Source organism: Cuculus canorus, chromosome 3, assembly GCF_017976375.1.
Source record: "Cuculus canorus isolate bCucCan1 chromosome 3, bCucCan1.pri, whole genome shotgun sequence".
NCBI classification, from domain to species: Eukaryota; Metazoa; Chordata; class Aves; order Cuculiformes; family Cuculidae; genus Cuculus; species Cuculus canorus.
This window is the reverse complement of record NC_071403.1, coordinates 87,157,489-87,182,423: the sequence shown is the minus strand read 5'-3', so window position 1 is coordinate 87,182,423 and position 24,935 is coordinate 87,157,489. Positions and strand designations below refer to the sequence as shown.

At 39.6% G+C, this 24,935-nt stretch overlaps 1 protein-coding gene across 11 annotated transcripts in view; it reads left to right on the top strand.

Annotated features, from left to right (window-relative positions):
- The window catches only part of EHBP1 (EH domain binding protein 1), a 219,885-nt gene that overhangs the window by 74,993 nt on the left and 119,957 nt on the right, over positions 1-24,935 (top strand). For 8 of the 11 annotated variants that reach the window (XM_054062089.1, XM_054062088.1, XM_054062087.1 and 5 more), the window contains exons 6-9: positions 6,926-7,107; positions 11,097-11,236; positions 17,270-17,374; positions 18,074-18,196. In XM_054062089.1, coding sequence (XP_053918064.1) covers positions 6,926-7,107; positions 11,097-11,236; positions 17,270-17,374; positions 18,074-18,196 — 550 coding nt within the window. The remainder of the gene's footprint in view (positions 1-6,925; positions 7,108-11,096; positions 11,237-17,269; positions 17,375-18,073; positions 18,197-24,935) is intronic. The other 3 variants (XM_054062090.1, XM_054062084.1, XM_054062083.1) reach the window with 1 other exon arrangement.

The following is a 24,935-nucleotide window of genomic DNA, read 5'->3' as shown; positions in this document are numbered from 1 at the left end:
TGATAAATAATTTAATCGAATTTGGCAAGGACAGTGGTCACTTTGTAAGCATCACAAATAAATAAACATATAAAATACAGTCAAGTGTAGCTGTTTCAACATATATATTTTTAATTTCCATCCTGGTCCTCATGGCTAAGGCTCAGACTTTTCTGGTATGCGCTGAATATTTAAGCATTAAATCCTCCATTCAAATGCATCATAATTCTTAGTGATGTTCTGGATACCTTGAACCATTATTTGTTTTTAAACAAGTTTTCAGCACAGATCGTGCTGCCTGCGTTCGGTCCTCCAAATCTCCCATCCGGCTGTCTAAATTATTTTAACTGACATAGTTTCTAATTTACTCTCTCCAGTTGAGAGAGCTCCCTGTAGCTTGTCTATTTTAGCATTTAATTGCTGTATACTCTCACAAATTAAATTCTGTAGTGATCCACTTTGCTCTGCTGGTGAAGCAGTGATCTTTTCATCTAAGCAAGATGCGCTTGCAACTCAGCCGGCAGAGCTGGCATCCAGCATTGGAGAGGGGGAACTTCCCTGTTTCCTCTCCTGCAGTGTTTGGTGGCTGTAAGGGTGGTGGGGGTTGTGCCAGAGGAGAGCTTTCCTTCAAAATGTTCTTCTCTTTTTAATTCTGAAGCACAAGGAAAGTGAAATCCTCAAAACAGGTTCCTCCCAATGGGTTTTTACAGACAGAAAAATTGCTTTGTTTAATTATTTTATCCCCAAGCGTGCAGCAGAATGCACCTCTTTAAAATCTGCATATCTGTGTGCTTTTTAGCATTCACTGTTACAAAACAGAAAAAGGCAGCCTCTAAAAACATTACACTGTATGTGTTCTGTTCTGGGAGAAAGGTGGTTAAAACTCATTGTTCTTTTCACAAAACAACAATATACAATTAGGAAACTTCTTGTCCTCCTCGGGTCTTTTTTGATGGTGTTTGTAAAGTGCTTACGCATCACCTAATGTATTTCTGTTGGAGAGGGACCATTTAGTGTCTACATCATTAAGAAATACATTACTTCTCTGCTGAATGGAAATACTGTACTGTGTTTTCTCAATATATGTGTATTGAAAGGAGGTCAGGTGAGTCTCGGGGATTAAAAACTGCAGCAGCAGTGGCTGAAGGTCTGTTTAAGCAAGCTGCGTTCATGTGTGGAGAGGCAAAATACATTCTCTGGTTTTCTGTGGAGGGACTCTTTCCCCAGTGCAAATAACCTAGAGGAATGTATCCCATGAAGAAAACCTGGCCAATATTTTGATTCTGTGTAACTCTATAAGTGTGAAGCCAGTTTAACAGAAAATAGAAAACTGCTTCTTATTTATTTGCACCTCTTATATTGATCTTGAAGAAGACTTACAGGCAGTTGGTAATTACAGGACACAAGATCATTAAAAATACATTTTTAAGGAGAGAAGGTTGCATGAAATTTGCATTATTGCATTGTTTGGATCTCAGATCAATTAAATCTGAGTTCAAACCTTTCATATAGAGGTGTTAATCTTTTGACTTGCTTCGTTCGGAAGTGAATTGGGCACTGTTTCAAAGTGTGATCTGACTGTCATCTGTGATTATCTTCTTCCAAGTAAAAGTGGGCTATTTGTTTTGCATGTGTGGAACAGATTATCTGGGGGTTACTTTCTTTGTCGAAGTGTTTTAGTCTTATTTGCCATGTAAGGTCTGCTTTAGAAGGGAAAGATGAGGGTGATGCCTTGAAAAGGCTGGTGTATCACGGCATTGCTTCGCATTGTTCTCCTTCTAGAAGGAGATCAGACTATGTGAATCATTTATGTTAGGCAGATCTTTAAGTTGGCACTTACTGTGTAGTAACTTTTGGGGATGTCTCACACCACTTGGAGTAATGAATATTGTGGAAGAGAATGATATACGGTTGTAATATTGAAGAGGCAGAAGTGTGTGTGATGAGGGAGGCTGGTCCTGTAGCTGTGACAGTAAATCAAGCTTTATTGGTTTCAGTTCAACAGACCACTGTTCAGCCAGTGTTAATTTTCCCTTCTCTCCCCAAAATTTGTAATATGATGGTAGTTCGAGGGCTTGTGGAAGTAATTTAAAATGTTGCAGACAGATAGTGTTGGGGGCTGCTCCTTGAAAACCCATCGATAGCTATTTAAAATCCCCGTTTGCAATGCATGTCTCTGTACATGCTATTGGGCTTCTGGCTTTGATGGAGCTGAGTGCGCAGAGCTCCCACACGGTGAGAGCTCAGCCCAGCCTGGCTCTGCACTACTTGCAGTTGTATGGCTTCCGATTAACTTGAGAAAGAGCAGGATTTTGTCTCTCTTTGGTGTAGGTTCCAGTTGACTTGCATGCAGTCACGTATCCCCACTGGCTCCTAAACCGTGTGTCCTTATGCTGCCATGTTGAAGGCCAGAAGGTGGTTAGAAACAGGCACATCTGTAATGGTATCAGCAAGTTGACCTCTTCTGCTGTGCCTTCATTACTACTAGTACGCTTCTATACTAACAAGGAGCAAATTTTATTGATTTGCATATTATTATGTGCTTTACACTTTTCTTTGTTTGAATTTGAGTTGAAGTACTCCAGGTTATTAGGAAGTCTCTTTATTTTCTATATTAATTTTCTTTAACTGCAGATTTTTAATATTTTGGCAGATTTCCTAAAGTACCAGGATACACAAGTATCAACCAGCCAGTCCCAGGCACACACCATATTCTGACCCTTCTCCAGCTGCAAACAGCTGATACAACTTGGTGTAGTGCACAGACAGGGTTATTTCCCCCAAAATATGGTGTATGCTGAAGGCATTTCAGGGACTGAGTGGTAGGAGAGGTATGTCGAGAGGGGTGGAGCTGCTCGCTAGGGAAAGACATAGAAGTGTAGAATACAAAGCAGAAATTGCCCAACACAGAGAAGTATTCTGGAGAAGTTGTGTGGGTTTTACTCTTCTTTTTGTAAATTGTAATAATTTTGTAAACAATATGTTTTGTAAATCACATACTGGTTTCTCAGAGCCTTTGATCTACCCAGCACAGCCATTATTATGTTGTACCAGAAGACAGGCTTCAGTAGTTTCTGCTAACGGACTAACTAGGTCTTTTTTAATCATTGATTGGTGATTTCTAAAAGAATTCCTTTTTTCCCGATATGCTTCTTCTCTTGCTCGAGCTACACAGTATTAAACATGAAACAACAAAAAAAGATTGTTACCTAGTATTCCACGTATTACCTTGTGAACCAAGCAGTGCCCATTCTCAAACACAGTGGTATGTTTGAGCTGGAAGATAACCTAGAGATATTTGTATTTTATCAGTACTGTAGGTTATCTTCTGTCTTTCTGTGGTATTCAAAATATCATAATTGGCTTTATTTGCATAACTCTTTGCCATTATCTTAAAAAGTAAAGAGTATTTTTACAAAATGAACTCCATTTTGATAGCTAAATGTGGCAGAGTATTTTGTCACCTCTCTTTATTATCACATGGATCATTTCCCTCATGATTTCAAAATTGGCTTTTCCACGCACCCTTTCGCAAAACGTTATGTGGCAACATTGTCAGTCACATGTATGTAAAATACTTGGAGGGATAGTTGAACCTTATGCATTTCAACTTTGATTATATACTTAAAACGAAAAAAATAAAAATTGAGCAACTAAAATACTTGCATTGTGATTCCTGCTTTACCTTCCGTAAAGCTCTATGTGCTCATATGAGACGCAAGTAACACCACATCAGCCTTTTACTATTAAATTGGTGTTATTTACTTCGTATCTTATTAAATTGTATTTCTGTTTGGAATAACTCATTCCAGCCTACTGCTGAGCTGTTCCGGTATACCCACTAATAGGTATTTCTCTTGAATTATTTTGTCTCTGCTGATGTAAGAATTATTTATTCTTCTGCAAGAAAATATATCTGTGCTTCTGAGGTAGCTCAGGTTGTATTATATGAGGGGTTTTTTGAAGAAAATGTTGCAGCCTTTGTAAGAAGCGGTTATTAGCATGGTCTGACATTTAAAGACAGGTTTTTAAAAGTTGGCTATGTGTCAGAGTAGAAAACATATTCCGTTGTGAAATCAATCATGTACCTGAGACCCTTGAGTACTTCCTTTTTGAGGGCAAAAAAATAATTCCCGCCGTACTTATATAGCCAAAGCCACATAAGGCCAAGCTTATAAAGCTTAAAATAGGAAAACATTGCAAACAACACACTGAATTTTTTGGGACAATAGGTGGATGTGCTTAAGTTCACATGTTACGAAACATAAAACTTGAAAGGTCAAGGACTGTCTGTTTTTGTGGGGTGGTGGTTTGGGTGGTACGTTTTTAATTATTGTTTCTGGGTTTTTATAATATGATGAATTTACAAATTTGGATTTTTTCTGGGCAGTTGGAACCTGAAAACTCAACTTCTGTCTTTGGCCCACAAAAAGATCGTGAAAATAATTCTTTTCTCAGGAAAAATGAACTTGATTGTCAAGTATGTCTTATTCTTCACAGCACCTCAGTTTTCTCTAAAGAAGCTTTAAAAAAAAACACACTAGAAGAAGTTTAAGCAAAATTTGTGCTGGTGCACAGCTGCCCGCACTTTTGCCTGTCATCTCCTCTACACCAGCCTGCCTGCCACAGTAGATTTCACAAGGAATTACTGGTGACGCTCTTCACTGGGAGAACTTCACCTCTTCCTGATTCAGGTCTCTTATTCACTCCCTGATCCAGATAATCTGAAGCTGCAAATGGCAAGATGATCATTTATACAATAAACAGGTATTCAGAGAAAAATATCATTCCAAAATTTGCCTGCCTTGCTGTCCACGTCCAGCTATTGGATGCTTGCAAGTTTAATGCCCTGTCCTTTCTCTTCATTTCAGATTTGCTATTGAATTGGTCTTTGGGTTGTCTTAGCTTATTTGTTTTGACTTCTGTGGTAAACTAATCACCTTGATAAAGACAACATGCATCTTAGTTATGTTATCAGATAAGATGGCATTTTTAACGAGAGAAAGTAGCTCTGCCCCCAAATCCATCTGTTTCTTGCAGTCACAGGCAAGCAGGCTAAGCCAACCCAAAGACCAACTCAGTGGCAATCAACCAGCGATTGATTGTTTTCACTGTAAACTACCTATTTCTGTATTGACATGAAACCTCTGGAGGTGCAGCTTTTACCAGATGCCCCTTGTCATCTTCACCTGGCTCCAAGTTGCTTTGCCATTTCTAATTGCTCCTTTTCTGTTTGGCAGAAAAGCACATGCACAAGAATCAGCAAGTAGTTTTTAACATGCCAGTTGCATCAGTATTTGCACACCACATTATATATGCCAGTTTTCTCTAAAGAAGCTTTTAAAAAAAAAACAAACTAGAAGGGGTTTAAGCAAAATTCCTTCCTATTCACCTTGACCACCATTTTTACACCATACTATGAATATTGACAGTTTAGCTTTGTGGAACAAGTTGCTGTTAAGATGCAAACTGCTTATGTACATTTACTTGGAGAACAAGCAAAAGAGAAGTGCCACGTCTCTCACTTTGCTTTCTGAACAGGCACCACAGTAAATCTTGCATTCAGTATAATGAGTTATAATGCTTGGTTATTCTGAAGGTATGGTACAGTAACAGATCATTGTTGTTCATATCTGTGTAATAATTGAAACTCCCTGATCATACTTTCCATTTTACACATTGTCAGAACCTTGGACCTTAATCTTGCTCCTTGATTGGCAGTTGTGGCCGGGGAAAGAGCGCTCGCATTGTTTGTGATAGTCGCATCTGTTCAACTTGATTCAGTTGAGAGTATTTGCATATTCTTAAGTATTTCTTCTGAGAGGGCCTAAATCCTTCTCAAGTGTTTGATGCATTTTTGAAATTCATTCATAAGGTATCTACATGCACTAATAGTTCTGTATAATATTGCTGTGCATAATCTGACAGATAAGGCTAGTTTTTTAAACAAGGTATTCTTTGGGGATGACATATTACATTCTGACTTATTCTACTGAGTGGAAATGTCAAGTACTTTGGAAAAGGATGCTTGAATGTTTCGATTGAATTAGTTTTCTTTATTCAACACAAATTGTCAACTGCAGTAAAATGTGGTCTCATTGTGAGAACGTTTTTCAAAAGAGTTAACAACAGAGCTTTTTATTTTATTTCTGTTACTGGAGCTTTATTACGTATAATCATTCTTTTGCTGCTGATGCTGATATTAGATGGAACAAGAGAATAGATTCTTAGGTGCGTTTTACATTCATTTGAATTATTAAACTGTGAGCAATGCCTTTATCTTGAAATACAACTTAGGCTTTTATCTTTCTCTTATCTTGCCTTTTATTTTTCCTTACAAAATTATTATCAGTATTTTTGGAAGCATTGTCAACCTTAATTTCAGAAACCTGTCACTATGTGTACAATGGTAGTGAGAAGTACCATTGCTTTGAAAATATTCAGGCATTACATTTGAGCACTGAAGACAGAAAGCAGTTCAAAATCTTAACCTGATGGCCTCATAACATTACATAAATAGATATATGCATAATTATAACCTATAGCTTATAATCAGTTGGAAGCCCTAGTCAGGACTATCCAAATTTGGACAAAACTGCCATCAGAAGGAATGGAGATATATTTCTGCTTGCTTAAGTGGATGTGTGCTGCGGATGCAATGAGTTAAAGCCCTTAAAGATATAGGGCGACCACTAGTCTCAATGAATAACTTTTTTTTTTTTCCCCATTGCACTAAGCAAATGTTCATAGATCCACCATTAGTGACTTGACCTAGTTTAAGAAATGGATTGATGCCTCTAGAAAGGACCATAGTAATGCCTACTGCCTAAGTACATGACAAAAGAATGATGCAGATTTAATAAGTATGTTTTTTTTGGTTTATGCACATGCAGGTTTTAGTGTGAGAGCACCTTTTACCTTAACTTTGGTTTTCCTTTGCTTTCAGGAATCTCCTTCTGGACGCAGAAAAGCGCTTGCCACCAGCAACATCAACATGAAGCAATATGCAAGCCCCATGCCTACACAGACAGATGTCAAGTTAAAATTCAAGCCTTTGTCTAAGAAAGTGGTATCTGCCACGCTACAGTTCTCTTTATCTTGTATTTTCCTGAGGGAAGGAAAAGCCACGTAAGTTGTTGGTTTTATTTTCTTTTTTTTTTTCAATCAGATAGCCTGCTTGTGTTGCTTTGCAAAGAATTCTTTGGACAAAGGGCTTTTTCTCTATCGAATGGCAGAATTGGAGAATATCCTTTAGTGCATACCTATCATTCCTGCCATACTTAGTTCCTTGGCTGAGTAAAAGTCGTTTCTTACTCTGATTTTAGTATTGTATTCTTCAGAGGAAAACGGCTTGTCCTCTACTATTACAAATACTTTAAATAAAGGCAGCTTAAAAATATCTACAGGTTTGAAATCAGCAGGAGTGTACGTTTGTGTGCATGCATGTGTTCATCCAACAATACCCTTGGCAGACTGCAAGGGAAATCTGGAAAGGAGAACCTATTTCTATTTAATCTGTTTCTATTTCAAAAAGAATTAAAGAAGGACAAAGCCAGCTGCAAGATGAGAAAGGGTGAAGAAAGAAGTAAGGTTTTGGGTTGATCACAAGAACATCCTATGAAAAGAGTTTGCTTGGGCACTGACTGCCACTCCATCTACTCACTCCCCCAGCTCTGTCCTTTATTCCAACAGCTTTTGGAAGGCAGAGGATACACATTATTTTTGCAGATCCTATAACTTCTCCAGCAATTCCTGTCAGATTCAGGGTGTCACATGTGGACAACTTCGTGTGGCTGGAGGATGGACTGTTTGTCACCCATCTTGTTTTGCTCTTCCTTTCTCTCTCTAGGATATGGGAATGTGAGAATCATAGTTTTATAGAATCTCTTAGGCTGGAAAAGACTCTTTAAATCATTGAGTCCAACTGTAAACATAATACTACTAAGTCCACCAGTAAGCCATGTCCCTAAGTAGCACATTACACATCTTTCAAACGCCTCCAGGAATGGTGACTCAGGCACTTCCCTGGGCAGCCTGTTTCAGTGCTTGACATCCTTTCTGGTGAAGAGTATTTCATAATATCCAGTCTAAACCTCCCCTAACACAACTTGAGGCCATTTCCACTCATCCTGTTACCTGGCAGAAGAGACTGCCTCATTGCAACCTCCTCTCATATAGTTGTAGAGTTTGAATTCTCCCCTCAGCCTCCTCTTCTCCAGACTGAACACCTCCAGTTCCCTCAGCCGCTCCTCATAAGACTTGTGCTCCAGACCCTTTGGCTGCTTCATTGCCCTTCTTTGTGCAATGCTTCAGCACCTCATTGTCTTTCTTGTAGTGAGGGGCCCAGAACTGAACACAGGATTCGAGGTGCAGCCTTACCGGCACTGAGTACAGAGGGACAATCATTGCCCTAGTGCTGCTGGCCACAGTGTTTCTGATACAAATGGCAGAAATGGGGTAGATAGGGAAACTACTGCTCTAGTAATTCCTTTACCTCTTTTAAGATTTCTTTTTACCTCCAAGAGGCTGTTTACTTCTAGCTTTCAGTAATCTGAACGTGCTTGTAGGCATTGCCCACTGCAATACAAGTGTCCCCAAACTGTTTGATGAACAGCTTTCCAGACTGCCAAGTTAGGGAATGTGTTTTTACACAAAAAGGCTTTTTATCTCCATGCTTTGAAAGCCACAGGTACATTACTTGCTGTTAGTTGCTGTTTGCTTTCTCTTATTAATCTGTTGGAAACCACATTTTGACCTATCATATAAGAACGATATTATGAAGTATTTAGCTGTAGTTTAGCTGTAGTGTTTAACAGCTGAAAGTGGGAATGAAAAAGTCTGTATCTGATAACCTCTTAACTTTTTTGAACAATCGGCATCCATGAAGTGTACAGTGAATAGTTATAGTAGGCTTTTTAGGGGGTTTGAGGCCATCATTTGTAAAAGCTGATCCATTCATGATCATGTATATGTTCTTGCCATTGAAATCAATAGGTTTCAAACTGAAGACTGTAAGTCAGGTAGACTAAGTTAACAACAGGGCTTTAATATTGCCCTGAACCAGGAACCTGAAAAAAATAAACTGCTGGTTGTGAAAGCATTGGGTTTCAGTATGTGTAAACAGAAACCGTCTTACTAGTTAAAAGAGAGAATTCGGGTGTCAGATGCATAAATGTGTGAAAAATGTAGCTAGGCCAAGGCTTGCTTGCATCCCTTACAAAGTGATGTAGCACCATAAGGTGAGTACCAAATATCATCTTATTTCTAAAACACAGGGGGAAAAAAAACCAAATCATATAAATATAAATGTAAATATAGATGTAAATATAAATATAGTATCAATACAGAAAGGAGAATAAAAAGAAATAGTATTTTGGAGTCCTTTTAATTTCTAAATTATACGTGAACATGTGATATACAAGATTTGTGTGCTAACTGCTCCCAGCTTTTTGCCTTCAGTGTGTAAAAGAGCCTGCCCATCAATGTTATTATAGGATGCTACATTTTTAGCCGTGTGCTTAAAGAGTTGATTGAACCTATTGCTTATCAAATCAGGAAGATGAAACCTTGAGGAATCTGCGTGAATAGAAAGGTCTTTGTGACTTCCTGATAATTACTTATTTATAGTTAGTAATACTTTTATGGAAATACATAGTTGTGCTAGGTAACTGGGGGTTTTGTAGTGCTGGTTACTTTGAACTCACACAGAAAGAAATGATTGCTTCGAAGAGTTTCCAGTATTAACAACATATTAAATCGCTGAGTTTAATCCTGTATTTTAAGCATCTCTATGTTTCTGTACAGATTTGAGGCATGACTAGTATGTCATTTTTATTCCTATAAGTGACACCTTTAAAATAATTTGTGTAGCTTTCTTGGCCTTGTGAAACACAAAATATATATCTGATTTTATCATGATCAACTTCAAAGGAGATACAATAGTTCAGGTTAGAAGGGATCTGTAGAGGTAACTAGTCCAGCCTCCTGCTTAAAGCAGTTAGTAGTGTGATCAGACTAGTTTGCTCTGAGCTTGTATCCCACTGGGGCTTAAAGTCCCACTGACTTTCCCCAAGAATGGAGAGTACACAACCTCTCTGGGCAACCTGTCTCACTGTTTGTTGATGGTTGTTTCAACTGTTTTCTTTCATCAGATCAGAACCTCCCTGGTTTCAGTCTATGTTCATATGTCCTCCTGCCTTGTACCACTCTTTTCTGAGCAACATCCTTGTAAGTGCTGGCAGGCTGCTGCTATGTCCTCCGAAAGCCATCTCTTCTCCAGGCTTAACAAGTCCATTTCCCTTGGCCTCTCTTCACAGGGCAAGTGCTTCAGCCCTGCAGCTTCTCAATGGCCTTCTGATGACTTTGGTCCAATTTATCAGTACCTTTTCCTGTAATGTGGGAACCAATACTCAACAAAGTACCCTCGATGCAGTCTAGCAAACCCCAAGTAAATGGAGGTCATGACTTCCCTCAATCTACTTCTTGTGGTCCTGCTTTAATGCATTACAGGATGATGTTTGCCTCCCTTGGCTGGCAGGGCATAGTGCCAGCTCCCCTTGAGCTTGCTCTCCAGCAAGACCTCCAGACTGTTTTCAGCAGAGATGCTCCTTAGCCAGGCAACCCTCAGTCTGTCTTATTGTAAGGAGCTAAAAAAAATTTAATTAATCTTAATAAACCTACTGAAATATTTTCAAAATTTCTGATTTTTAATTTCTGTAGCAATGTCAGGAGTTCAGAAAGAGTGTAGTGGTGTCATGTCACGTGCAACATGTGAACAGTAGGTCTGACCAAGCATTCTCACTTCAGCCAAAGGAGACTAGATAAGTGTTTACTAGCATTTCTGCACAGGTTTAAAGTTTTGAGGAGCAATCTCTGAATTGACTCTTAATGCATGTCAGGACTGCTTTTATTTTTCAGAATTTTGTTAATAGGAAACTTTTCCTTCAGAAATTTATATACATGAGTATATTGATTATGTTCTTTCACTGTGTTCAAGATCAAATCTGAGATCAGAGACCTCCTTGAAGACAAGAAATATAAAAATATTAAAAGGATTTTTAATAATGTGGTAGTATCAGATGTGGTATTAACAGCCTGGTTTGAAATTTGTTATTCAGGGATGAAGACATGCAAAGCCTGGCTAGTTTGATGAGTATGAAGCAAGCTGATATTGGAAATCTAGATGATTTTGAGGAAGATAATGAAGAAGATGAAGAAAACAGAGTGAATCAAGAGGAAAAGGCTGCAAAAATTACAGGTTAGTTTTGCTGCAGGGATGGTAAAATATAGTTCCCTTTGCTAATTGCCAGTGGTGTTCCATGGATTTTATCCTTAAGCTATATTTCTATTTAATTTCCAAAAATCCAAACCAAAACAGAATTTAGGACAGTTTGATTGAAGAGGGACCCATCTGTAAGTTAACAAAGTTTAGTATTTGTGAATTTAAGAGCATTGATCTGTGCATGTCCATCCTGTTTTTAGGAGAGAATACACTAAGTAGGCAGCATTTTAGAGAAACAAAGAACCAGTATGAACAGAGGAGTAAAAAGACAGACGGAAGGGGTCAGTGAGTGAGAAGGCAACAGGATGAGCTGAAGTGAGAATAACTGCAAAATGAGTTGTGCTGTGGGTAGGTGCTGATGTTCTGCTAAATAACATGGTAATTCCGGGCAGCATACTTCTGCCTTTTGTTCAGGGGCATCTCATGGAAATTGAAGCAGGAGACAGGTAAAGGACTTTAATGGAATTTGATAGAATGGTTGTTTGAAGTATGCTGTAAGGAAGTATAAGTTGTTAGTATAACCACATCTAAATTGCTTGCTGATGGAAATGCTTAGTGTGTCCAGGATAGCTGGAATAATTGATGCAAGTCAGATTAGGGTGTGATGATGTTAAATTATTGGTAGAGATGATTCTGTACTCCTGGTCCAGATGAGTTCTGTAGGAATTCCTAGTGTGAAAGAATCAGGAAGAGACAAGTGAACTTCTGGTGCCAGCCTTCATGCCTGCTGTTGCTCTTTAAAAATGTCTGTTGAAATAAAAGGATCGTCTCTAAGGTGGGCAAGAATATCCCAAGCAGACAAGGGAATTGTCAAACCTATTCTTGAAAATCCTGAAGAACATTGGTTCGGTGTTATGAAACATTACTTAGATTGCTTCTTTTCAAGCTTTCATTGCAATCAAAAGATTCAGCCTGAAGCGGTTATTTCTTAGTTATATTTAGTGTTGTGAAAGGATGCAAATATGTTTTCTCCATGCTTTACATATTCAATTAAATGTTTTGTACCCTGACCAAATCTCTACTTACGCTCTATGTGTCTGGCACAGAGCAGATTGGAAAAGTCCAGAATGAAATACTTTAGAGACAGAGATAATGTATTATTTGTCAGGGAGTAGAGAAATACCAGTCTGGTCACACTGAAATAATTCTGCAAGGTCTTCCTCTTCTTTCCCAGTGGAACCAGAACAATTCAGTTGTGTGTCAGAACACCAAACAAAACTTGAGATATTCACCAGGCCATCCAGTAATGACAGAGAAGAGAAGGACACATAAAAGAGAGGCTACACAAAGGCTATATGAACTTTTGTGCAGAAGTGTTTTATTAAGATATGACTAGATACTGCACTGAGAACTGCTAAGGAGAACCCACGTGCAGAAGGGCAGTAGTTGAAAAGCAGCAGATCTTGCTCCTTAATTTTATTGATTTTGCATCTAAACAAGCCAACAAACAGTTCCTGAACAAGCAAAAAGGTGATGTAGCTTAGTCTAATCTGCCCACTATCCCTTGGCTAGGTAGTAACTTCCTTGGAGATAGATGGGGAAGTGTGAGCTGTCTGATGGGCAACATGAGGTCCTAGTTCGAGTTCTTTTAGAGGCATTTTAGATTTTCCACTTGTTGTGAAGGCTAAAATTGTCTGTTCCAAGCAAACATTACAATACCTACTTGCAAGGCATAAGCAATAAAACTTCTGAACTATGTTACATCTGCTCATTGCCTGTTCTGATACTATTTTCTAATGATGTGGGAGAGTTGGGTTGGAACTTTTGTAGTTGAATTGGTAAGGGAATCTGAGGGGGGGAAAGGTCAGCAGTTTCTTCTTGTGTTGGCTATGACAGTTGAGTTGCTTCATTAGCCTGGCTAACTTTCCCGTGTTAGACCAGGAGTGGGATGAGAGGAATGTTGAAGGAGTACATGTAGTTTCCCAAGCAAATGGGAGAACATAAAACATAGGGCACTAAGTAAACATTAACAAATAAAACATAAGGTATCTATTTCAACATGTGTTCAAGACTGATTTTCTTGGCAGTTGGAGTTACTCCTGTAGTAAATAAAATGAATGGGAAAAACTAATAAGGTGCAAAAAGAAGAGCTGAGGAACCAAGGGAGAAAGAGATAGTTGTCACCATAGAAAAATGGGAAGGAATATAGAAATGAGGAAGTGGAACAAAACTGATGTCAAGAAGTATTCTTTCTAAAATTTCCATCAAAAGTAATTATGTTCACAGAATCCCATAAAGTTAATTGAGGAAGTTACATAAGCCTTTTCAAAGCTTGCTGCTCCCAACATTTTCTCATCTGGTGCCATGTTAGGGTGTTGGCAGCTGAGCAAGCTGGAATGCCTTCACTGACTCAGAGTCCCCTGCGGCAAATCACTTTGCCTCAGTGCGCCTGTTTTCCCAACTGTAAAATAGGGATACTGGCTATAACTACTTCACGGGAACGATGGGAGTATTACATGGTTAATGTTTGTAAGCGAGCTTTGAAAAAGTGAAGTGCGAGTAGTAAAACAGAAGGGATTATTATCATTCTTTTGGCTCAAGGTCCTCTCACAGAAATGTTGGATGACTTGAAGACTGAGACATTGTCATTCTGAAGCCACAGCTACAGGAGGGTGTTGCAAGTGTTTGTTGCAGAAACTGTTCCTTTTTTGCAGTGTACAGAAGTTAAGTTTTTTTATTTGGCCCAAAGTTACAGTTTTATAGATGAGCAAATATATTCACTGCTAGGACAACAGGGGAGACCTGCTGAATGGGGCTCTAGATGGTGCAGGTGAGTTAAGAAATGCTTCTGCTTTTCCTTGATGTGTTGCCTAACTTGGAGTAACAATCCGTGCCTCTGTTTCTCCAGCTCTGAAATAAGTGTCACAATACTGACCTACCTCAAAAGCACTGTGGAATTTAGTGTGGTCAACATGTGAACTGTTACCATACCACTGACCTTAAGATCAGATGAAAGATGTTTTCCATTCGAAGTACCGCTTTCATTTTTAAAATAATCTCCCTCCATCTTAGGCTTTCCTAATATTCCTTGTTTTGATTTTTCGTGTATACAAGCTGCATCTCCGCCTAACTGTTCTGTTTTGTGTGAAGTTGAAAATTTTGGTTGTAGCCATGAAAACGCTTCAAATATTGTTTCTGCATTGTCAATATAGATTAATTTAAACCTCCCAGAATTATCCTGCCCAGGTCTTCCACTGAACACAAGACATCCCAGCATAATTGAAGAAATGTGGCTTATAACTCACAAACTTAGGGTAGTAATAGATACATTGCTTTTCTTAATTATTTTAATTGACACTTAAGAGCCTCATACTAAAGTTAATAGTTGCCTCTTGCTCCATCTGCATAGGAGCACAGTGACTATCCTGAGGTGCCACATGGACTCAGCTACGTGCCCATGTGCTACCTATTGCAGGAGTCACAACCACAGTATAATTCAAGAGCAGGCTTCTGGAGAGAAATGTGTAACCCTTTCTTGCCATTTGCATGCCTCCCATGTAAACTTCTGATACCTTTAATCTTCTTTGTCAGTAGCATCATACTGCAAAAAAAAAAAAAGAGCAAAAGAGAATTAAAAAAAACCAAAACCCAGTGATTTATATGACATACTTGTAGAACAAGCAACAGGCTAATATACGTTTGTAGATAATGAGATTTATAAAAGATAATATAGGACATAAATCTTCAGCCTAGCGTTTCCACGCTCCAAAATATGACATAAACCATTTAATATTGTAATGAGAAACATTGTAGTGCATATGGGTGTTTAGGTTGGCAGATGGGACCAGGTGATTCAGACCACATCAAAGAATTCTCTCTTTTTAAAGCTCTCAACTTAATTTGTTATTTTCTGACAGTAAAAACTGAATTGTAATTGTTTTGCCTTTTTTTTTTTTTTTTAACATGCTGGCATAATAAATTGTAAATCATGTCAGCATCTCAGCCTGTTTTAAAATAGGAGTTCGTTTGTACTGGTGTTTTATAAGTTCAACTCTGTTTTTATTTGAGTACAGCAAAGTATTTTCCTTTGAGTATCTTGAGTCTTAAAAATTTGCAGAAGATAGGATTGTATCATTCAGAACTCTGAGGTTTAGGTATGATTTTATACAGAGAATGCTAAGAGTGTTGGGGCAGTTTTGGTGTTATTTTTTAGGACAATAGTTCTGTTTATTTGAGCTAAAAATAAGTAAGGATGGTGAAATTAACTCTGTGTAGATAGATATAAATGTAAACCAATCTAAGTGGATTTTTCCTTTAAGGTCAAGAACAGTCAGGAGCTGCGGTGAAGAGGAATTCTACTATGACTGTGTCATTGCCAGCATAGTTTATGTCCAACAGATATTGGCAGAACAGACCATTTCACTTTGTAATTTGCAGATTGGCAAAGCAATTTATATATGGAAAAGAAGTTTTGTAACATACTTTTTAAACAAAAGCAGTTCTGGTCTGCTTTTGGCTTCAGGTTCCTTATGCTGTATGTGAAGGCATGAAAGTAAGAATTGTGTCAGTGTGTCCATTGGAGAAGGTGTTACCCTGTGAGAAAGCATGAGTCCCCACTGCTAGGAAGTTCTAGGTGTCTGTGGGCACCAACGTGAGTTGGGATGGTCATGATACTCCTTAGTTTTCACCTCAGTCTATTATCTTACTCCTTGGAACTACTTCCCAGAATGAAGATTACTTTGTGTCAATAACGAATATTTGCTTTCCCAAACAAAAGCCAAAAAAAAAGTCAAGTTCAAAACAGCAGCAAACTAGAAGCATTAGGAAGAAGTAACTTCTTGTGTACACAAGAAATTGAAGTTTAAAGGAAATCCAAGAGTGATTGGCATGAGAAATGTGCAGTGAAGGCATTGACGTAGCTTTAACTTCACTGGTGACACCAGAAGACATCATCCGTTTATTTCATCAGGAAACGACAGGAGATGAAAAAAAGCTGTCAGAGGGGCAATGATATTCAGCATGCAGGATCATCCCTCCTGCACAGGTATCACTTGCCTGTTTGTCAGCTGGAAGAATGAGGATGGCTACCTCCTCTCCAAAGAAACCTATGCTTGAAGTCTTTTAGAGCTTGCCCCAGGCTCAGTCCTCATTACTACAGAAACTGCATTTGTCTGATGCTGTGGATAGGATGGCTTTAGGGAGGGCGATGAGAGAGGAATTTTTCCCCTTGGGGAAGGAGCCACTAAGACTTAGGTGTTTTTTGTTTCTTTCTTTCCTTCCAGAATTATGGAGGCATCAGTGTCTTGGCTAGAATTAAACACTAATACATTTTGAAAAGTACTGGTTCATGGCAATTCATAGCTCTCCACTGTAGATAGAAGATTAAACAGGATTTTACCAGACAGTAAGGTGTTACTCGCATAGCATTACAGTGGCAATTTCAACCAATTTATGCATTCAGGATGCATTCTCATAGCACAGTGCTGGTCATATCTTTTAAAACTATTAGATAAATTCAACTTGCTGTAGGTCAGAATTTCATGATGACCACTTGTAGATGTTAAATATTTATAGTATGTGTGTATGTGTAAATAAAACATATAAAAGTGCCTGTGTATTTATTAGCTTTCTGTTCCTTTAAGGGTTTGGGAGGGAGGTGAATTGTTCTGAAGCTGTTTTCTATTGACTGACAGTGGTTTAATATTCAGGTTTTTTCCCAAACAGGTAAATTATTAAATTATATCTAGTACATTTACATTTTGAACTGATGTGTGTAGTTATCCTAGTAGTTACTGTTGCTCACACCTGGTATCAAGCAAAGTTTCGTTTATGTCTGCTAACTAGGTTTCTTGTAAAAAATTATCACCGAAGCACCTACACATGTGCTTTGCTGTAGGTATATCTTTGGAAGGATTTGTTCTAAATGTATTCTTTTAATTAACTCTAAGTGTCTTCTCTTTTACCATCTTTCTCCCTCACTCTCTCTCTTTCTAGTAACGGTGTTCATTCCACTTCAGTTTCATTAAATGCTCTTGCCTTATGTTTGTCTTGACTGGCTTCTATTTACAGAAATTGTAAACCAGTTGAATGCTCTGAGCAGCTTAGATGAAGATCAAGATGACTACATAAAGCGAGCAAATATGCCTTCAGCTAAATCAGCCAGTTCCTCTGAAGGTCTATGAGCTTTCCTCCTTTCTTTCTGTTTCTGATTGTCTGTATTTACTGTGACCTGTTACCTTTTGACTCCTGCGTGTATTCAGCTGTCAGTTTTATCTCTGTGCTTCCACCCAGCATGACTCTCAGTAATTTGTAGTGCATCCAACAGGTAACAACATGATAGAGAAAGAGCCTGTCTCCTCTATAGCTCCATTTTCATCTGATAATGAACAAGAAAGAAAAATATTACGAAAAAATAAAACAACCAGACACCAAGCCTAAAACATTACTTTTGCAGTCAGTAATACTTGACCTCTCTAATATGACAAAATGTCCCCTCTCTGATTTTATGTGCATGTTACATCAAAAAATTAGAGTTTTAAAATTATAGTTAACATGTATGTGAACAACCAAAAAGAGATCACTGTATTTGGCTTGTTAGTTGTTCTGCAACGTTTATTTAATGAAGGTAATAGAAGGCTTTCTTAGTAGTAATTTCTGTTATGTTAATGTTTTGATCAGTGAACAGAATTTTCATCCTTTTCACTTTTTTTTTCTCTTTTGTTGATGTACGTACTGAAGTGCATAAGCTTAGTTGTGCGGTTCATGCTATACTCTGGTGCGGTGTTTCAAGGGACTATTGACACAGGGATTTTTGAACTTGAAATATGTTAGATGAACAGTTTGTATTAAAACAATATTCCAACTTGTTTCTAGAGCTTATAAATAAGCTTAATTTTCTGGATGAAGAGGAACAAGACTTGGCCAACTCTAGTACCAACCCATTTGATGAACCTGACACAGCAGAATTAAATCCATTTGGAGACCCTGATGTAGAAGGTAATAGATTTGTTTTACATAATTCATTGCTAATTGAAAATACTTAATGAAACATGATTTTATGAAAAACATTATTCTGATTAAATACAATTATTGCATGCAGTACTGAAGTAGCAATAGCAGTGATCCAGTTGCCACTAGAAAAATGGGTTTATCCTTTAAGTTGCATCTGTATGTGTATTTGCCACTGGGGGCTACCAGCTAAGAGTTGAACGAGACTTTTAGATCTATCAAGTGTGTTACTAGTACTCACTTCCTGTGGTGTAAATAAGCAACATATATTGTCAAGTTCACATGTTCTATGTAGATGATGGCTTATATCAGAACTTCTTTCACTGCAGTCTTCACTGCATCAGAGCTATTCTTGGTTAGTGCTAATCTTATTATAATTTAGTTGTATCCCTTTCAGTTTTCTTTCTTTCTTTTTTTTTTTTTTCTGCCTTGGCTTCCTCAGCTAAGCCTTCTAGCATTGTACCTTGCACCACGTGGTAGGTGTTAATCCTCTTTCCAGACCAACCTGCCCATTCTTGTCCTCTTTAGGTGAGAAATACAGCCCCTCTAGTTTTTAGTCTGATAAGATTTTGGCCATAAGGCCAGAAAGGAGCACCGGAACAGGCATGCTTTGCTGTCTTCAACTCCATGTCCAGATATGCAAACTGCCATCTGCTGCCATAAAAAAAAAACCTCAAACCCAAACACCAACAAGCAGACAAAAAGCAAAAGGCTGTGACGTTCCCAAACACCAACAAGCAAACAAAAAGCAAAAGGCTGTGACATTCGGAGTTTGTAGCTGCTCAAAATGCTAAGTCATAGTTAATTCCCTAGTTTGGAAGTTGTACTCAACTCAAGTTTTCTATTCAAAACTCCAAGATTTTTTTCTTTCCCACAAAAAATACCAAGGAGTGTTTGCCACCTTTGATCAAACACCAGAAGTCACCCTATAACAGCAGTGGAAAAGAGCCACACTGAACAGGAGAAGCCCAGGGTACAGCCATGGGATTTCTAATGCCAGGTGTAATGAGGATGCATGTCCGAGATGCAGTTTCCACCTGTGGTTATTCTCTTTCTCTGCACAAGCTGAATGTTTACTCACAACTCAGCTTTTCTGCCTTCTGCCTCCACACAGCTCAGCGTGGGTGGCAAGTTAGTCCTGTCATATGTTAGCTGTGGTGTAGTCTCACAGCCTGTATTTCTCAGAGACATCGCACTACCATCGGTATTTGGCCAGTGAAGCCATAAAGTCACTATCCCAGGCCCCTTCTTCTCTTTATAGTGTTATCAGGTATTTCTAGAACTGCAGAAGTGAGTCGTTTCAGCCTTGTAGACATATAGATTAGGTTCTGGTGTCCAGATCTTTGGCTTTGTTTCCTATGTTTTCCTTAGCTATGAATTCCCTTAGGATCTGGGAAGGAGACAGAATAACCAAGGATATAAAATGCCTATTGTCATCCATCTATTTATCCATACACAACTTGCTTTGAGATAGTCTATATTCCTTTCTTCCTTCTCTGCTCTGGAAAGAGCTCCCTTCTCACTGGAGAAGCTGTACAGCTCCCATCCTACATAAACTGCTGTTTTTCCAAACCCAGCTTTTCTTTCCTTTCCAGAGAGAACCTGCACTGGCAGAAAGCAGCAAGTCTTTTGACCACAAAATATAGGGACTAAGAATCGGTTCCTACTCATCTCAGGAAGTTATAAACTGGTGGTGTTTCTTAGTGCTGGAGTAGCTTGACACCTCATGTCAAGTTCTCTGTGAGCAGTCTGTATCCAAGGCTCTACCCTGGTAATATTCCCAAAAGACTTCCAATGTATTCAATCGATTCCCAATATATTCAGTTGATTCTGGTCCCTTTGGTGGCATCTAGCCTTTACTGCTGTCTTCAGCCACAGTCATGGACACTTCTCCATTCCTCTGGGTCTGTTGTGTGCACTTGGACAGTCTTGGGGCTCAGACTGTTGGGTCCCCAAAGAAATCTCATCTTACACAGCTGTAGGCAGCAATGCTGAGTTGCTGGGTGTGTGTGTGTGTACCAAATACTTCTCCCACGCTTTGTCGCCATCATGCAGCAGTCTGATAAACAGGTGTCACTAGATTCTTCCCATTGTGTCATGAGATGTTTTTTCATTTGGGAGGGATGGAGCTTCTGTCAGGTTTTTGTGACAGCAGTATGCCTTCTTGGAGCAGTGAAGCAAGTGGAAGATCTGAGGCATTCCAGGCTGTCAGATGGGGATTCAGATCCATTCAGGATGTCAGAGGGATATCTGATGTGGCATTTTTAATGCTTTTAGTTTATGATTGGTGTCTCTGCAGGGATTATTCTAGTCAGCTCAGACACCTCTGGGAAGTGCTGGCTCTTCCACTCCAGAGCTGTCTTCTGCCTATAATGAGCACTGTTGGTCATCTTCCCTTGCTTGCCCTTCTTTACCTGTGTCTTTTTTCCAGTCCTCTTCCTTCACAGAAAGTTGAGGAGATAAAAAAAGGTGCTGAGACAAATGTGATAAGACAGTTCTGGTCTCCAGCAACAGCAGGAATCTGCTAGGTATATGTATTGGTAGTTGGATCAGTATCTTTACATGTGGTACACCCTAGATCTTACTGGTTTGGGGAGATCTCCCTTTCTGTTGGACTACATTTTGAAGCTACACAATATTGTGACTGTTTTTACTGTGCCGCTCTACAGCAGAAGGCTGCCCTGTTTGTTTCTCATTTGATCACAAGTATATTCGCTCATGCTTTAAGGCATTTCTTCTGCTCTGATAGTTCAGTGGATCTGTCATTGCTGCTGTCTATTTTTAGGAAGCTCTTTGAGACTGTACCTGCTTGTTTGCTTTTGCATCCTTAGGTGAATGTGACCTTGTTGGTGGCCACCTCAGAAGCTTGTGAGCAGGACAAATGTTCAGGACTTTAAAGCAGAGTTTCTCCCACATGCCTAAAAAGTCACATCACCTGTTGCAGTTGTCTTGTGACCTGCTTAAATCAAGAGATTAACCTTTTATGTGTGCAGGGATGAAGTATTTTTCTATTCACTACATGTTAGTCTGCTATATCTTTTTATCTGGACAATCATGAATTTAGAGTTTCTGAAAGTTCAGAGTCTTTCTGTAGAATTTGTTACCTAATTTTTCCAAGATGTGCAGAGCAGCCATCTGGAGCCTCCTTTCCTGAGTACTTTGCCGTCAGACATTAGAAGGCACAGTGTTTCCATTTTTCCATGTTACCATTTGGCAGATATTCCAGGGATATTCCTATCAAGCCTATGTCTTGTGTGCTTAGTGAGAGAGTGCTTAGAGCCACCCAAAGTATGAATATATATATTGACAGTCACTCCAAGAGGAAAGAGGATTACTTGCCATTAGACACTTGTTTCCTGGACAGATATTTCTTGTGCCTGTTCACAAACCAGCTACTTTCCCTCTGTTTTCCCGATCTCATAATCGCCTTACCCTGAGAATGCAGGACGGAGATTAACTAAAGGTGTGAGTGCTTCCAGCATCCATATGTGCACTGCAGGTGCGTGGCAGAGGGTATCAGCAACCTGTCTGCTGCTGTGGTTTAAAATGTCCTTATTGTAAATGATCTTATATGCACGGTGGAGGGGATGTGCATATGAATAACAGGCTTCAAAAAAATCTTTAGATGTGTTTCTTGGTTGGTCTGTCAAATTGAGGTTTATTCCTTCTGGATCTCATAGGTCAGCTGGACATTAGAAATCTGGAAAATCAAAAATAATTTCTTTGAAAAGTATATCTCTACAGCTTTACGTTGAGCAGTGCATAGATGACCATAAGAAGACTGCCTTTTGGATTGTCTTTTAGTCATGTTACAACAGAACTCTAAACCAAGTTGTTCTTCGTGCAAAATAATTTCTTGAGGAAGTTGGAATATACAACAAATTCAAGTAGGAAACAACAAAACACTTTCAGCATTCCAGATACTTTTTACTTAGGTGGGGAATGCAAATTTTGAAGTTGCCTATGACCAGTACAAGTTTTCTTCAACACACCTGAGACATGAGGGTAACTTATTTGCTGGGACTGCTTTCCTCTTTCATTTAAAACAGCGTTTACTCTACTGGTGTGTTTCTTTACCTTGTTTGTAGACTTCTGAGCAAATGAAAACAGTGCTACAATGTGGTACCAAACCCCAGAATCCTTCTAGGATAGTCTCAGGAGAGCAGTACGAGAACCAATACAGGGGAAAATGATTACTGTCTTCCTTCTCCTTGTATTTCTTGATGAAATGTAATGTGTGCTGGTGCGAGTATTAATAAAAGTAATGGAAAATCATCAGTGGTTTGTAGGGATGCCAATCATTATGCTTTCTAGAAGTATTGGGAAGTTATATTTTTAGTCTGTGCTGTTTGTTACGCTCCTTCTTCCCCGTCGTGACTGTGTGCCTGCCAGTAGTGCAGTATATGGCATAACTAAGTATCTTTCACATGTGGCTTGTTCTTTCATCCTTTGCCAAGGGGAAAGCGGTGTGTGTAATGTTTTGGTGGGAGTTTTATTTGGTTTTAAGCAATGTGTCACAATATGTTTGTGTTACAATAGGCAAGTGAGTTGGAGGGCAGGGTGGTTTTTGGAGATCCCCTGGGAACTAGAAGGCTGATTGTGTAGATAGGTAGTGTCAGTGTGATTACTGTCAGGCGCATTCTTTCTCAGTAGAGTTATGGCGAGTAATGTTTCTAGAATTTGGCGCAAGAGTAGCTGGTGCTTCTACTGTAGTAATACTCCTTCTCTTGTCACTCCTAGCCCTGTGGCTTTATTACTTAACCATGCAAATTTATTGAAGATTTGACTCTTGGAGTGCCAAATTGCAAACGTCTCTCTTCCTCCTCCTGCCCCCCCAATATATCAGTGTGGAGGACAGCAGTTTAAAAAAATAGTTCAAGTAGAGGCTGTAGTCCAATGTTTTCAGCTGTGATTAATGATTAGGGGGAAGCAGGGGAATCTGTGCTGACTCCTTAGTGTAACATCAGCTTGAGGAGGAAAATAAGCCCTTTTTAAGCTGTTGTATGTTCAGTCCCCCAAAATACACTTCCCAACATCATCAGGTCTTGAGAAAATGTATTTTTATTACAGAGAATGTAGCTGTGGCTGCAGCTTTAATAACAGTGTTGTTGACTTACCATCCTAGTGATTTAATTTGTTATAGAGAGGCACACAAAGTGATGAGCACTGCTTGACATAAAAGCTAGTCTTAGAGGTTTTCAGAGACCACATGGGAGATACCCTGGTTGGGTTCATGTGGGGACCCTTGTGGGGACCCTCCATCCTTTGAGGACATTGAAGAAAACAGAGGAAAAAAAATTAGTAATCTTGGATGAGAAGAGGAGAAGGCTGGCAGATGTTATTGCTAAGCCACTCTCCATTATCTCTGAAAGATGATAGAGAACAGGAGAGGTGACTGAGAACTGGAGGAAATGTCACTCCAGTCTTCATAAAGGGCGAGAAGGAGGACCCAGGAAACTACAGGCCAGTCAGCCTCACCTCCATCCCTGGAAAGGTGATGAAACAGCTCATCCTGGATGTCATCTCCAAGCATTTGGAGGAAAAGGTTATCAGGAACAGCCAACATGGGCTGACCAAGGGGATATAACCTTTGACTGATCTGATAGCCTTCTATGATGGCATAAGTGGCTGGGTAGAATTGAGGAGAGTAGTGTATGTGGTCTACCTCGACTTTAGCAAGGCTTTTGACACTGTCTCCCACAACATTCTTATAGGTAAGCTTAGGAGGAGTGGTTTAGATGAGTGGACATTGAGATGGACTGAGAACTGGCTCAGTGACAGAGCTCAGAGGGTGTCATCAACGGTGCAGAGTCTAGTTGGAAGCCTGTGGCCAGCAGTGTTCCCCACAGGTCAGTATTGGGCCATCGTGTTCAACATATTCACCAATGACTTGGAGGGGACAGAGTGTACCCTGAGCAAGTTTTTTGATGACACAAAACTGGGAAGAACAGCTGATACACTGGAAGACTGTGCTGCCATTCAGTGAGACCTGGACAGGCTGGAACGTTAGGCAGAGAGGAACCTAATGAAGTTTAACAAAGGCAGGTGTAGAGTTCTGCACTTGGGAGAAATAAACCCATGTAGAAGTGCAAGTTAGGGGCTGACCTGCTGGAAAGCAGCTCTGTGGAGAAGGACCTGGCAGTCCAGGTAGATAACAAGTAGACAATGAGCCAGCAACGTGCACTTGTGGCCAAGAAGGCCAATGGTATCCTGAGGTGCATCAAGAAGAGTGTGACTAGCAGGTCAAGCAAGGTTATCTTCTCCCTCTCCTCTGCCCTTGTGAGGCCACATCTGGAGTATTGTGTCCAGTTCTGGGCTCCCCAGCTCAAGAAAGACAGGGAACTTCTGGAGAGAGTCTTGTGGAGGGCCACAAAGATGACTGGGGGACTGAAGCATCTCTCTTATGAGGAGAGGATGAGCTTGGTCTGTTTAGCCTGGAAAAGAGAAGACAGAGGGGAAACTTATCAGTGCTTACAGACATCTAAAGGGCAAGTGTTAAGAGGATGGGCCCAGACTCTTCTCAGTGGTACCCTGTGACAAAACCAGGGGCAACAAGCACAAACTGAAGCACAGGAAGTTCCAGCTGAACATGAGGAAAAACTTCTTTACTGTGAGGGTGACGGAGCACTGGAACAGGCCGCCCAGAGAGGCTGCGGAATCTCCTTCTCTAGAGGTATTCAAAACCCACCTGGACCTACTCCTATGCGACCTGCTCAAGGTGGACTTG